The sequence below is a fragment of the Poecile atricapillus genome, chromosome 3 (genome assembly GCF_030490865.1).
Source record: "Poecile atricapillus isolate bPoeAtr1 chromosome 3, bPoeAtr1.hap1, whole genome shotgun sequence".
Lineage (NCBI taxonomy): Eukaryota > Metazoa > Chordata > Aves > Passeriformes > Paridae > Poecile > Poecile atricapillus.
Window position 1 is genome coordinate 47,100,143 of NC_081251.1, and position 14,702 is coordinate 47,114,844.

Below are 14,702 nucleotides of genomic sequence, written 5' to 3' on the forward strand. Positions count from 1 at the left end.
TTCAGATGTGAGGATGAGCAGTATAAACACACATTTTTGCTTTCTCCTGGTGAGCACATGGAAGTCCTTTTTATCATATAAAGTAGTATTTAAAGGTGTTCAAAGTGAAGATCTGTCTTGTCAGTGTTTTCAGAATTGCAGAGTGAGAGATTAAAACCTGTCCCATATTTATCCGTCATTTGCTGCAATGTGATTTTCATAAATTATGTACAGATGTAAAACTCTATCTGCTGAGTCTCCTAGGCATTCAGTGGGGCTGGCTCATTTTGCTTCATCTGGCATTTCCTGAGTAAACAAATAGAATGAAGAAAAAGGTGTCAAGCTACCAAATGTTTTTAGATCTGTGTCTCCCTGCAGCTTGTTAAAAATAAGAAAAAGACTGAGGATTGAAAATACTCTGAGGAGCACAGACACGGCCCTGTACTACATTGTGCTGGGGGCTGCACTCTGCATTGTCTTCCCTTACTTAGGGCTTGTGGAGGCCCCAGGTGGCATTTGAAAGCAAGGCCAGGGTGGGCAGCACCACTGAAAGATATGGGCATAATGATAAAACAAACTGTAAGTATTACAAGACTGATAAAACAAGTTTAAGGGTTAGTAGAAGTGTTTCTGGTTCCCATCTTCCAAATATTCAGAATCAAGCTATGTGCTGTTTTACTCAAAACTCATCTCATGCACACTTTGGGAGTTACAGGAGTTATATTTAATGGAAAGATTTGCCTACAGTTTGTCCATTCACCCAGCCTTTGTGGTTTAGGTCAGAATCTGCAGCAACCCCTGAGATGTGGAGATGTGCTCCAAATAAATTTGGGGCATAAAATAATAAAATCCTCTGAATAGAAAATGCTGTGTGTCTCTGCAAAACCCACTCAAGGCCCTAGCATCCACTTTCCATAAATGTACCCTGAAATAGCAAAGACCTCAATATATTCAGAGTTACTATTGTGGTTTTCCACTGTCAGAATCTGGGGTCATTATTTCTCTTGCCTTTCAAGTAACCAAAAGTATTGATGTGGAACCAGCATTAGAAGTAACCAGGGAGAAAAGACTAGAGAAAACACTGAATTTATTTGTTCAGGGATGGTAAAATTGAGGAATGAGGAAAGAAATCCCCAGATAGTACTGCAAATGAAATGTTATTATCCAAACTCACTAAATATTCATAGAAAAACCTAATGCCTTAATCAGTCTGCCCACCAGCTACAGAGAAGGACACTGAGGCGAGTGAGCTCTGACAGATATTCACAGGTACAGAGCTGTGAGTGTGAGTTGATTTAATCAAAGTTCTCTTGAACACAGGCATAGTCTGTATAAATCTTATGTGCCCTTTCTTCTAAGTAAGTGTTGATTGAAAACATGCAAAACTAAATTTTCTCTTCCACTTTCCTTTGTGTTGCTTTTTTGCCCCCTACCTGCTCCTATATTTGAGTTTTAGTTTAAGGTATAAGTTTAATTTGTCTTGTGAAGGAATTGGTAAAATGAATATAAGGTCTGGCACTTTAAAATAAGCATGAAATATAATCTAGTTCTATGGCAGCTGTGGCTATCTTTGATAATAACACAGAATGATGAATTTTACTGACATGTGTATATTGTAGCAACAGGAAGATGTTTAATATTATTTTTTTAAAACAGAGGATAAGCAATTTTGAACTCTATGTCTTCTCTTAACATATATCATAGCAGTATTCTTCTAGGATGTAATGAAAGTGTTGTGGGAGATGAGAGCTGATAATTTTATAGCCTGGCAGCTGGATGTGGATGCAACATTTATGATTTTAATTGCATTAAAAATATCTTGAGTGCTGATCAAGCTCCCATTTCAGTGGGTACATGAAAAACCTTTTAAACTGGAAGTTTTGAAATGTATTTTGAAATGTCTAATGAGGATTGATCTACTTTTAAGAGAGCATACATGTAAAATAGATATAGTACAAATACTCCCAAAGTCAATCTACATTAGTTTAGTGCTGGTTACTTCACTTAATTAGTAATCAAAATGTGAATGAGAAAGGCAGTGTGTCTATCCCATATCAAACACGTTGTGTGGGAACTCAGCTCTTGAGGTGAAGGTTTTGTGACTGGTGACAAACCTCCAAGCACACTCAACACACTTTTTACCTCCTTCCTTTTCTGTGAAGAAGACTTGAAAATTCATTTATGCTTTTAAGTCAGATTTAAAAGTAGAAAGTTATAAAACAGAAATAGAAAGAGAAGGTTCTTCCAGCTGTCAGGGCACACCCACTCTTGTTTGGTGAACCTAAAGTGTCAGACTAGATGTTAAGGAATGCTTTCTTTATGAAGAGCAGTCAAACACTGGAATTGGTTTCCTAGAGAAATGGTTGATGTCCCATGTCTGTCACGATTTAAGCGGTATCTGAGCAATGCCTTAATAACATGCTTTAACTTTTGGCTGGCCCTGTATTGCTCAGACAGTTGGACCAGATGATCATTTTAGGTCCCTTCCAGCTGGGAATATTCTATGCTTGCCTCTTATGCCAACAGGTGAATATGACAAAGTGCCAACCCTCAGAGCTTTGACAGAAGGCTGCAAACAAACCTGTTCATCAAGTGTTTCTGCTTCTCTGAGGAGATCATTCATCTCATCTGCAGCATCATCAACCTGGATGGTCCAAAGCATAGCATGATTCTTTTTTTTGGACATTGCCTCCTGTGTGTGGGAAAAAAAAAATCAGTGCATCTGAAAACAAACTCCTTCTCTAGTGAGGGTAGGCATTGACATTTACAGGAATGGAGTGGAAATTCAAGGATTCAAACTACATGAGAAAATCAATATATAATCAATTATATAAGATAGCGTACCTGGAGATGAATAGTAGTGAGGTTCAGGTCATTCAAACGCCTTTGAGCTGCAACACCTGTAGAAATGCTCAGCAAAGTGGATTTGCTTTCATCGATAGTCAGAACTGACAATCGAATGTCATCTGTCAAATCCCAAATACATTTGTCGCAGCCTGATAAGAAAATAAGACAGCGTAATTTTTCCTTAGTTTTTATGTTAGTTAACAGAAAATACCTTAAATTCATGTAATAGTGCTCTTGACCCAGGGTGTTCACTCTCTTTGTCACTGATGCTTCCTGGTGGATACCCGCTTTTCTTTTGCTTTCATCCTCCCACTTCCAAGGTCCACAGTACAGTTATGACATTTCCAGCTGAGCAGCACCAGATGGGACTGCTCAAAGAGGCTGCCACAAGGATTCTGTAATCAGCTGGGAGAGAGGGAGAGGTATTTCCTGGATATTCCCTAGGCTCTACATGTTTTATGGACTGAAGGACAGCAGATAAGGGTAAAAAAAAACCAAAACCAACTGCACTTTGTCAGAACCTTGAACTCTCTATTTAAAATTTAGTGGTATGAGAAATAAGGATGTTCAGTGCATGAGCTCTTGGCCACCTACTTGATTACGAGGGCAACTTCTAAAAATATGGTTAAAATGTGCTTGGAAAATGCTTGTGTAGAACTATATCCTTGTTCCTGCAGAATGGTTGCAATGCCACCTTGTTTATAGTGACACTGGCACAAACACTAAATGCAAGAGACTTAGATGAATGTGAAACACAGATTTCTACAGACACTTTTGCTTGATATTTTAGCAGGTCCCTAATATTTTCCTTCTGGTTGCTCTTCAGGCCCATGACCTCTCCTCTTGGGAGGTGGTTCAGGAACCCGTGTGTGCTACATGCTCTGCATTATATACAGGTATAAATACACTAACATTTAAAAAATACCTGTGGATGCTAACAGCTACAACATAGTACTCCTGGAAACTCCCCAGGCTTCTTATCCTTAGAGTATGGGAGATAGTGAGAAAAGAACTGACTGATGGATATATGCCAAGTTGTCAGCAGCAGCAGCAGCAATCTATATTAGATGTTGTACTGGCTTTGACTGGGGTAATTTTCAGCACAGTTAATTTCAGTGGCTAGTTTGGGGCCATGTTTTGGATTTGTCCTGAACACAGGGTTGATAATATAGAGATGCTTTTGCAGTTGCTGAGCAGGGCTAACACAGAGCCAATACCCTTCCTGCTTTTTGTACTGCCATGCTGGTGCTGACACTAGGGGTGTGTTGGAAGCTGGGAGGAGACACAGCCAGGACAGGCGACCCCAGCTGACCAAAGGGATATTCTAGAGCATGTGACACCATGCTCAGTAAATACAGTGGGGGGAAGAAGGAGGAAGGGGAGGACATTTGGATTGATGACATTTGTATTCCCAAGTAAATACTATGTGTGGTGGGGACCTGCTCTCCTGGAGATGGGTGAATGCCTGCCTGCCCATGGGAAGCAGTGAGCATTTTGCTTTGTTTGCAAAAGTGTGTGTATGGCTTGTGTGCGCACAAGTTTTCTGGCTTTTACCCTTCTGATTCTCCTCCTGTTCCTCCTGCAGTGAGTGACTGTGTTGTTGATGGGGTTAAACTACAAATAGAGAACCATAAATTATATGCAAGATGTCACAGGTAAAGTTGTGAGGACAGTTTTTAGGGCCAGAATAGTATTTTTCAGGCAGTGTGTCTCAAGGTCTACGGAAGTGGATTTGGTGATACTTCCCTATTACTCTCCAATTTAGACCTGAATGTGCAGTCTCTATCACAGAGCTGGATATATGCCTGTACTCAGAAAAGAGTGTAAGAACATGCTGAAGTACTCAATCAACAGGACATTGTGTATATTGGGACCACTGTCAAAATCCTGGGCCCACTGGACTAGTAGGTTCTTAAGTTAGTATTTGTAAGCTTCTAAATATAAGAACAATATTAATTATTGGTGTTTTCATGATAATGTTCTTACTGATGGTTGGGCAGTCTGTGTCAGTAGAAACTTCAGGACTGTCTGCGAGGCATTCTCCAGTCTGGCTGTCACACATCCTCCCTCCACAGTTACATGCTGGAGGAAAAAGAAAGGACATTTGAAAGGAGAATCTTCAAAATGTACAGCTCCCCCTCCCAAGACTAGTGAAATTACTATACTTAGGATTGTGTGTGGATATTCAAACCAATATCAAGAACGTCTTGAACTGATTTTCCTTTCAGTACTTGGGAAAGATGTTGCTTGCACTGGTCAAATCTGAATAAATGAAATATTTATTAATTTCATTATTCAATGAAGGGGAAAACACTTCTGCTGAAATTACTTGTTCAAAGCTTGGTCACAAGTAGAGCCAGCAAGGCTCAAGTTGCCCAGAAGGGCCACAGTACATCAATGTCTAGAGAGGGTGACATTTAGGAGATGTATTAAGAAGAGCAGGGCAAGTAAAGTGAATTATTAGTTGCAAATCTCTCCACAGCCCTGTGGAATTTATCAGCACTTTGTCAGGCCAGCACTAAAAAGGCTTTGCAGCTATCAGGGATTGATAGTGGACTCCAGTTACATTGTTAGCTTGAACATATCAAAAAGTAAATATCTCCTACCACTTACAATCAAGAATAAATGATGTTTTATATTTTTTCAAACTTGAGAAAGCAACATTTTTATTTCCAGCATGACTGGCTTTTTAAAAAGTCCAGTTTTTAATCTAACATCTCTAAGCCTCTTTCAAGGTTTAATTGGCCTTTTAAAAATATTATTTTAAAGATTAAAATATTCTTGGAACACTTTGATACAATAACAAAAACTCAAGCAGAACATAAGAAGAACAGCAATCTATCTGGAATTTATTTTGGTCTTGTGATTCATGGTTTCACCAGAAGCTCATACAAAAAAATATTTTACTGCCTTTTTATTGCAGCCTATTAATTGTTATCTATGAATTGCCCTTGTGTTTACATTTCCCATTGCACATTCAAGGATTTGTCAAGTGAAAATATGTAATACAACTTCAAAGACAACACCGTGCACTAATGTGAGAATAATTTTGTGTAAGTGGATCAGTGTTAATAGAACAAATCAGTTTTTGTACTCATGTAAGAACAGAAATTGGTTATGATTTCTCTGAAGTAGTCAGCATTTTGACCTTATCACAACCTGTGCCTCCCAGATTTTGGATCTATGATTACTTTTAATTTGTTATTTCTTTTTGAAGGTAAAGTTTTGGTTGAAAGTAGAGATTTTACCTGTATTATGGGGACTAGGCTATTGTCAGGTAGTAAGATTAAAGTTAAAAAGTTAAGATTCTGACGAGATTGGTGCTCAAGAAAATAAAATTGTGTCTTCTTATTTAAATGAATACCGGTGAGTCTGCTACACAAAATTTATAGCAAATTAATTCCAAAAGCAGTCTGGACCATTTTTCAACTACTGGTTTAAGACGTACCACACTTTTAGTAGGGAATTAAGACTTTCAATGATAGTCTACTATAGTTTGCTGGTGGGGAAAGCTTCTAAGCTTTACCATTTGTGGAGAGCTTTGAAATATGGCTAAAGGATATGTGGTTAAAAAAAAATAAAATTAAAAGCAGCTGAAAACTACTGTTCACAGCTACCCAGGTTTTGTCTTCCACTCAAAAAAAAAAATAAAAAAGATGATTTTAGATTGATAGAGTTGTTTGTTCATTTAGTTCTCTTGCCTTTTTTTGTTTTGTATTCCCTTTGAGATGCTCTATGGAAACCATGTATGCAGACTATCTTGATTTTTACAATAGTTTTGTTTCTCTATTTTCAGTTTAAAGAAGATATTTGACTTCTTTCACAATCAATTCTAACCAATAGTTCCTAATTGAGACAAACAAAGGATAAGCTTTCCCTGTGAACTACACAAATAGTTTGAACATCATGGATGTATGGATGTACTGCAATCTGCACAGTACTGTCAAGTACAGCACACTGTGGTGCTCAGCAGAAATGAAGATGAAACAAGAAGTGTGTAATTCTCTGAAACATAATACTGTGAAATCAGGATTTGCTAGAGTGACCATCAAGATTAAATTCACTTCTGAAAGGAGAAAAGCTGTACCTCCCACAAGGTATTCAAGTGCCCAAGCACTTTCTATTTTTAGCAAAGATGGAAGGAAATCTACTAACTAAGAGAATTACCACACTGATTTGAAGTCTGTGTGAGCAGCCTGTACAGAGAATTCCTGTGTACCTCCTTATGGGTGCAAACAAAGAAACTCTACCGAGGTGATGAAAAGTTTGATTTGAATTTTGAAACTGTACGTTCAGAGGTGCCTTCCAAAATCACTTCTTGCATAGCCCACTCAGGCACTTGGAATGCCCTGTAACTCAGACTTCTGGCAAAGATACTCCTGGGTGCTTGAAGCTTTTGGCCATGGGCAGGGCAGGATTGCTGTGGTTTGCAGAGTTGAAGTGCTGGGTGTGTTCCTCCTGCCTCATAGAGCTCAAGACCCACAGGTCCTATCATTCCTTCCTGGACAGCTGCAGTTAAGTCATCTCAGGTGAAGTGAATTAGGCAGTGAAGTTTATAAACAATATTTTCTTTTGCCACCTCAAAATCACAGATATATTGCATTTCACTAACATTTTGGCTACCTAAATCCAGGCAGGAGGTGAGTTTTGGGCCATGCTGTTCCCCACAGCTGATGTCTTTTTAGCTGGTTGGAATACATGGCTTTGGCTTTTGGGATCACTGTGCATGAGCACCATCTCTTCCTGCTCAGCATAAATGGAATGCAACCACATGACTTTGCAATGTGAGTTACATCCTGGAGATGGACACTCAAATTCTAGCTGTCACTGGAATATAAAACCAGAAAGGACCAGTAGTGGCATCATGGCATCATATGTGGTCCTCTGCATGTGAAGATAGCAGCACAAAGGGCATTTGATTACACAGCATCCTCACAGCCTCCATCCTGTGTCCCAAAAACACATATAATCGTTCCAAAACTAACTTTATAATAAAGAAGTAAAAATAAAGTCCAAATACAGGGCAAATTGCAAGAAGGATCAAGACACTGCTGAGTCCCTGAGGCCTGTAACTCTGTACCTGGAGGCGCTGGAGCACTTCTGAGGTTCTAGTTGAGTGTGTGCTTCAACTGCCTTACCTTTGTGTCACACTGGGGTAGGAATAATCTGTCTTCCTCCTTTGTGTTCTGGTCCTTGAGGGACCCCTGTCAAAGAATTTGGGAGGGAGCCCCAAGGTCTTTGCTCTGAAAACCTGCATTTTGCCTTTAGCAGTGGCTGTTCCTAAGTTTTTTGAAAGAGGATGTAAACTTCTCTTCCAGAGCCAGAGTGAGGATAAAAGGTATGAGATCAAAGCCCTGTTCGGATTGAACTCCATGTAAATTAGGACAATATTAGAGGAGACAAAAACTTGCAACCCCTCTGTGCAGGTATGTTCTGCTGAGGTACTCTGGGTAGCCATTTACCAGACTCTGAAAGTACAATCACCTCTTGTGTGAAAATATAGTAACCAGCAAGATTATACAGACTTGTAGGAAATGCAGAATATATTCCCAATGTGGAAAATAGCAGAAAGTGAGTGGGTATTGGGTCAGGACAGGAAGGATGATCCTGTTCCCATAAAAAATACTTTCAAGTCTTTAAGCACCATCAGACTGAGTGGTCATGGTGTGGACAAGCACAAAGGTGAGGACTTTGCCCAAAGAACTCTTAGAGAACCTTATTTAAAACAAGATTCAGGAGAACACAACCCTGCCTCCATTAAACCTGCCCAGGCACTAGAGACGTTGGAGTCTGGGGTCTGAGACTTGCTCATGGGAGATGGAAAGAGGTATTTCTCTGGCACCTGGGATGATTCAACTGAACAGGCATCCAAATTATCCCATCACCTGCCTCCCAGAGACACAGGCATCTGACAACTGGTTCAGGCATCTGTGATTTCTGTGAGATCATCCCCAGACCATGCTGTGCTGCCTGTTGCTCAGCTCTGCTGTACCAAACTACAGACAATACCTGTGCAGTTTTTAGCGAATCTGGCGTCCCCATAGTAGCCCGGAGCGCATCGTTCGCAGTTGAACCCAGTGGTGTGGTGCAGGCAATTGCGGCACTGGCCGGTCACTTCATCACAGTCTTCAAAAATCAGATTTGGGTCTGAGTTGCCATTGCAGTCACATTTTTTACAAGTGCTTCCAATTAGCAAAGGGTTCCCATAGTAACCGGGGGCGCACCTGAAAGGAAGAGCAACACTGGCAATGATGAAGAGTGACATTCCTATCTGCGACACCTTTTTATCTCTGACCTTATTTATGTTACCAGGAATTGATCACTGTCTGCAGCTTCTAATGGACAGAGAGCCAATTAGGAACGTTACTCCTACAGAGGCTATTTTGTGCTCTAATCTCAATCTGTACTGTTATGTATTTTCCCCTTGAACTCCCCTGGTATCTCAAATGTAGCAGTCTGCATGAATTTATTTTTTGTGCATGTCTGTAGCAGTGAAATGATTTGCTCCCTATTGTTTTAAAATCTGTGACAGAATAACTTTGGCAGCAAGGCAGCTCTACAGTGTTTTTTTTGGTCTCTTTCAGCTCTGTATCTCACCAACTATATTGTGTTATATAGGAAACTGGGGTAAAAGACTGCATTTCAGGATGCTGAAACTCAGAGGAAGTTCAGGCCTTATTTCTATTATAAATGTACATAAAAAGTACAGACCAGGAAAGGTTTATAGAAATACTTCTATGGTGAGGTATTGGGGTGATTTCTGTTTTTTTAAAAACAGAGTAGGTCCTGAACCAGAATCCATTTTACAGATCTGTTTGATGTTATCCTGTTGAATGAGGGTAAAAAGCTGAAAGCAGTCACCAGGAAGGGAGGATTCCTCTCTTGGTTTGCAGAGGGAGAGAGGGAAGTGGATAGCAGGCACCCCAGCAAAGGTCTGAAATAAGTCCAAATTTCTTATCATGTCTTGTCATGTTTGGAAGGCATTTCAGTTGAGAAATTTCTACATCTTAAAATGGGAGGCAGGTTGATATTGTGGTGGTGTTTCAGAGTATAGACCCACTGGTGATGTGTAACATTCCTGGATGATCAGTGTCCCTAAGCAAAGAGTAGTAATAGAGTTGTTACCTGGAAAGAAAGTGTTTCAGGTAAAGGTGTTTCTGCTGATATCAGGGAATGTGCTTAATCCTACAAGTAAGGGGAGCTTTTGCAAAGCAACCATTGAACACAAGAACTAGTACTGGGGTGGGCATGCAGCACTAATGAGAGTGAATCCTTGAGCAAGGGATTCTCTGGGGGAGCTGGCATGTGGAGACGCATGGAGCAGTGTCTGGAAGGATGGAGCAACCTACACTGTTAATGGTGTCACCACGTGGTGGCAGGAGGGCCCATAATGCAGAAGTCTGGCGCTCAGGGATCAGGGACTTATACCCCAGAGTGGAAATGAGGAATTCCTGCCAGGAGGGGAATAACTGGCTGGCGTAACAATTGCTGGCTGAAGGAACTGGAGGATTGAATAGTTGCTGCAATGATTTTGGTAAGGAGTATTTATCATAGTTCATTCTGTTTTATCACCATGTTGTCCTTGTCTCCCATCCAGAGTCCTGTTTAAGATGCTATTTTTTCTGTCTGCTGTTGGTGGGCAGGGAGGGTGAACACTTCAGGCAGTTCAGATTAATTTTCCCAGATTCTGGCTGGGTACCTAAACCATTGTCTTCTAAAGTCATGAACACAGTCAGATTCAGGTTCTGCCATGTCTGATCCAAGAAAATGTGGGAGATCTGATAGAAGCTTTGAGTTTTGATCTGTTCCTATATTTTCTTTTTCTTTTGATAGAGTGATTTCCTCAACACTGCTTTGTTCATGTTCCAGTCCTGAATCCTCACAGTAGAAACACATAAAATTTTAAGCATCTTAATATAAACCAGCACTTGGCTGCCTCAAATACTGTTTTTGTCAATGACACAGGCTCTTTCTGTCTCTTTGCAGCACTGCCAGAATCTTTGGTGCAGATTTTATCGTTTGGGTGACCCAGATATAAAGAATTAAAGTGTGGCTGGGAGTTCTGTGCACCCCCTGAAGAACTCACTCAACACTGAGTGCATCAGTTGGTTTGGTTGAATCATTCCCCACTCCCATGGGAGTTAGAGCAGACAGTGATGGGTAGAACTACAAGTCAGTCATGCCAGAAGTCTTGCTATGATTTCCTAAGATTTCAGTTTCTTTTTGTTTTTCTGTAGTCTGGTATTTTCCAAATGATCATCTGCCTAATGTGGCCGCCAGGTTCACAGAGGCCACTGAGTAGGGCTGGGGGCAGACCAGCCTTTTGCTCAGTGCTGCCCACATCTATCAACAGCAGCATGTTATCCCCACCAGGCCTGCAATGTCTGCCCTCTCATCAGGACAAGGCCATTTCTCCCCACTTCTTTTCTGAAATAAACTGTTCATTTCCCTTGCCAGGAATGTGGAGGACATTTCCTCACATCACCACAGATATATTTTACACGTGCTGCTTTTTATGACCACCTGAGGCACCAGAACAGGTTGCCCAGAGAAGCTGTGGATGCTCCATCTCTGGCAGTGATCAAGGCCAGGCTGGATGGATTTCTGAGCAACCTGATTTAGTGGAAGGTGTCCTCTCCCCTGGCAGGGGGTTGGAGGTAGGTAACCTTTAGGGTCCCTCCCAACCTGAACTCTTCTATGACTCTATGACTCACTTTTATTAGCCATAACTTCTCATCTGAAGCAGCTGCTTAAAGCAAAAAGAAACCTTCAGAGCTGAAAATAAATGTGTTACCTTGACTGTCCCCTTCCCTTTGCCACTCAGTACATCTCACAGTGCTAAGGCATTTAACCTCTTTTGAATTGTGGGTAGAATGTGAGAAGAGCAGAGGCCACTGACTGGAAACATACTGCTCCATCTCTGCACTTTATGGCCTGAAAAATTAAGAGCCCTGCAGTAAATGTCTTTTCCTAGATTGTATCAATAAATGACCCTTTTTTTGCTAAAAGAGAATATTTCCTCTCCCACAATAAAACTGCAAAGTTGTCTTTGTTTCATTTTGCAGCCATAGTTGCTTCCTGTAATCATCAGTGAGTAAGAAATTAATTTCCTCTTCTCTGGCAATGCCGAAAGAACATTTTTCATCTATTTGCTTTTGACAGTAAAATGTAATTTGTTCAATTGTTCTTTTTAACATTTGTGCATTATCAAAACCTGCATGTCATCAGTTACTACCCTGATGCCTTACTGCTGAAGTCCAGGGGAAAAATGATTAATTCCTAAATTTGGGAATCTGGTTTTCTCAGTTCCTAACAAGGGCCTCTGTGAATTCACACTTCCTTTTTCTGGCAGTGCCAAGCAGCAGTGTGTGCCAAGTAGGACTTGCTCTTTAGCAAGTGGGCAGGGGCAAACAATGCATCATCCAGCTTTGAAACACATTTTAATGTTTCCAATACAAATGAGAGTAGAACCAGGGGCCTACCAGAAGGCAAGTCCTGTTTGTTACTGCTTGCACCTTACCCCAGCAATCAGCCAAGGTCTTCACGTGGTGACCAGGACAGGCTGATTTCTTTCTGTGGCTTTTTCTACACAGCTCTGCCTTCCTTGAGACAGATGCACTGTGCCAGGCTCGGTAGTGGCCATTAGAAAACAAAGCTGATGCTATTTTCTGCTCTTTCTATGCTACTGTTACCCATTTCATAGGATTTGTATTGCTTCTAGTCTAGGTTGACATTTTAATAACCATTAAGAAACCTCAATGACCTTTTAATTATCTGCATTATCCTTTGTGTACAAACCTGACATTCTGAAAGAACAAAAGAATATAGCCGTAGGCCTGTAAACAAGGATGGGTTTTTTATTTTTATGCCATCTGCTTTCATTGTTGCTGTCATAATTTTAGTGATGTGGAAGTAATAGACTGATGTTTTTGCATCATCTGTAAGGAGAAGAGCCTTTACTCATTGTTCATCTTACGTTTTTAATTTTGATTTGTCTTTGCATCTTAAGCATCCCTTTTCTCCCTTCTCTGATGGTTAAATTAAGTATCATTTGAATTCCAGGCTTGCCCATTATTGACAGTTGACTAAAGACTTAAATATTTCAGGGGCTTTAAGGGAAAACAAAAGGAGATGTTCAGGAAGCCATTGTCTGATCCATCCTATATCCCTCAGTCTTTGTGTTAGAGCTATTTTAATTTATTGGCTGCTCAAGGACAATTTCTGAATTATAATCAGGCCCCTGACATTCATTGAAACATCATCCACGTGTGTTCATAACAAGTAAGAGAGGCCTCTTACAGCACATGAAGTTATATTTCTGCTGTATAGTTCAATTTATTTGTGTCCTTTGTTATTTAGGGGATATTTACTGGAAATTGTTTATGGACATAAGGGAAAGTTGAAAAGCAACACTGGCCTATAATTGCTTGCTTGACTTTATTGAATTATGCCTGTGAAGTGCATTTAAAATGTAACTGAATAAACCTGCATCTGCTTTAAGAATTTGACTCCATATTGGGTTTTCTCCTTTGCTTTTCTAAAAGTTATTTGGTAGAAACATGATGCATATTTTAGAGGGGTGAATTGCAAGAGGCATCAATGTGGTGGATATTTTTCACTTCAGCTTCTGTTTCTGATTTGTATTTTGTATTTTTAAATTGCATTCCTTTTAGGAGGATCACCACATGAAGGTGCACAAAGTGTAAGAACTTGATCAAAATACATGATATGTAAATGTCTGTCTTGTGCTGACACTTCCCCTCAGCAAATTTTAGTGCTTTTCAGTTGGAACTGAATGAGATCATTTAATAGACACAACCCTACCTGATGAAAACAAGTGCATAAGATTTCAGGGAAGATCTCCTGAAAAAATTCTGGACTTCTGTATTGCTGACCAGCAAGTCATCCCATGAGTTTCTTACCTTTCACAGTTGGGTCCTGCATAGTTTTCCTTGCAGACACAACGCACACTTCCACTTTTTCTGTAACAGGAGACTGCAAAGCTGGAATTTCATTAGGATGAATAGTTAGAATACCAGGCAATTACAGACACTTGGAACTGGTTTTTTTGGTACAATATGGAGATATGTCAATGAGAACTCTGGCTCTTGGTTGTTAATTTCTGAATAGGTATTTAGCTCTTTACATAATTTATATTATACCCCTTGTTTAGACTTTAAATTAGTTTATGAAGCACTAATTAGTGTATAGAACTACAGAGCTATATAAATACATGTATAAGTACATGTAGGAAAGTTGTTGTCTTCTAGTACAGATCAGACACATTTGCAGGTTTTGAAACACACACTTTAGATAAGGGACTTAAGATAAATGTGTATGTCATGTGAACCTAATTGTTTCCTGTCTGTTATCCTAAGGGGTAAAATAATGTTTATGGAAGACACTGCAGTGAGCACTTCAGGAACTGAGATTCTGGAATGGGTGCAGCAGTTTCCTATGCAAATCCTACAGTTTTCCCTCAAATTCCAACCTGGAAGTTCCTAGTGGTGAAAAATGATCTCAGTAATGCTGTCCTCATTCAGAGTAACTGAGTTTACAGTAACCAAGGCTGCTCTGCCATCTTGCCAAGCAAGCTGGAAACAGTCTGCGGCTCTTCCGAGACCAACACGCCTAGTAGTGATGCTGACTGCTGTAATGGCTTGGGCTGTAATTTCTACTGCTGTGATTCTAAATCATGGATTCCTTTGTTTTCTTATGTTTTCAAGATTTAAAAAACGTCTAAGTAAATATGAGACCCAAGAAACAGCAGTAGCCAGATGTGGGAAGTGAAAATTTTATATGCATTTCAAACACAGTGATGGGCATAGCTTGAAAGGAAAAAAAGAGATACGGTCCTAAGATGTTTCTAGTTAGTT

General features: G+C 40.1%; 1 protein-coding gene across 2 annotated transcripts in view; it reads right to left on the reverse strand.

Moving 5' to 3' along the window:
* Window positions 1–14,702, reverse strand: part of LAMA4 (laminin subunit alpha 4) — a 99,552-nt gene that overhangs the window by 49,519 nt on the left and 35,331 nt on the right. For both annotated transcript variants that reach the window (XM_058835330.1, XM_058835329.1), the window contains exons 4-8: window positions 13,749–13,829; window positions 8,836–9,050; window positions 4,813–4,908; window positions 2,824–2,975; window positions 2,561–2,671 (exon numbers count right to left, since the gene is read on the reverse strand). In XM_058835330.1, the coding sequence (XP_058691313.1) occupies window positions 2,561–2,671; window positions 2,824–2,975; window positions 4,813–4,908; window positions 8,836–9,050; window positions 13,749–13,829 (655 nt within the window). The remainder of the gene's footprint in view (window positions 1–2,560; window positions 2,672–2,823; window positions 2,976–4,812; window positions 4,909–8,835; window positions 9,051–13,748; window positions 13,830–14,702) is intronic.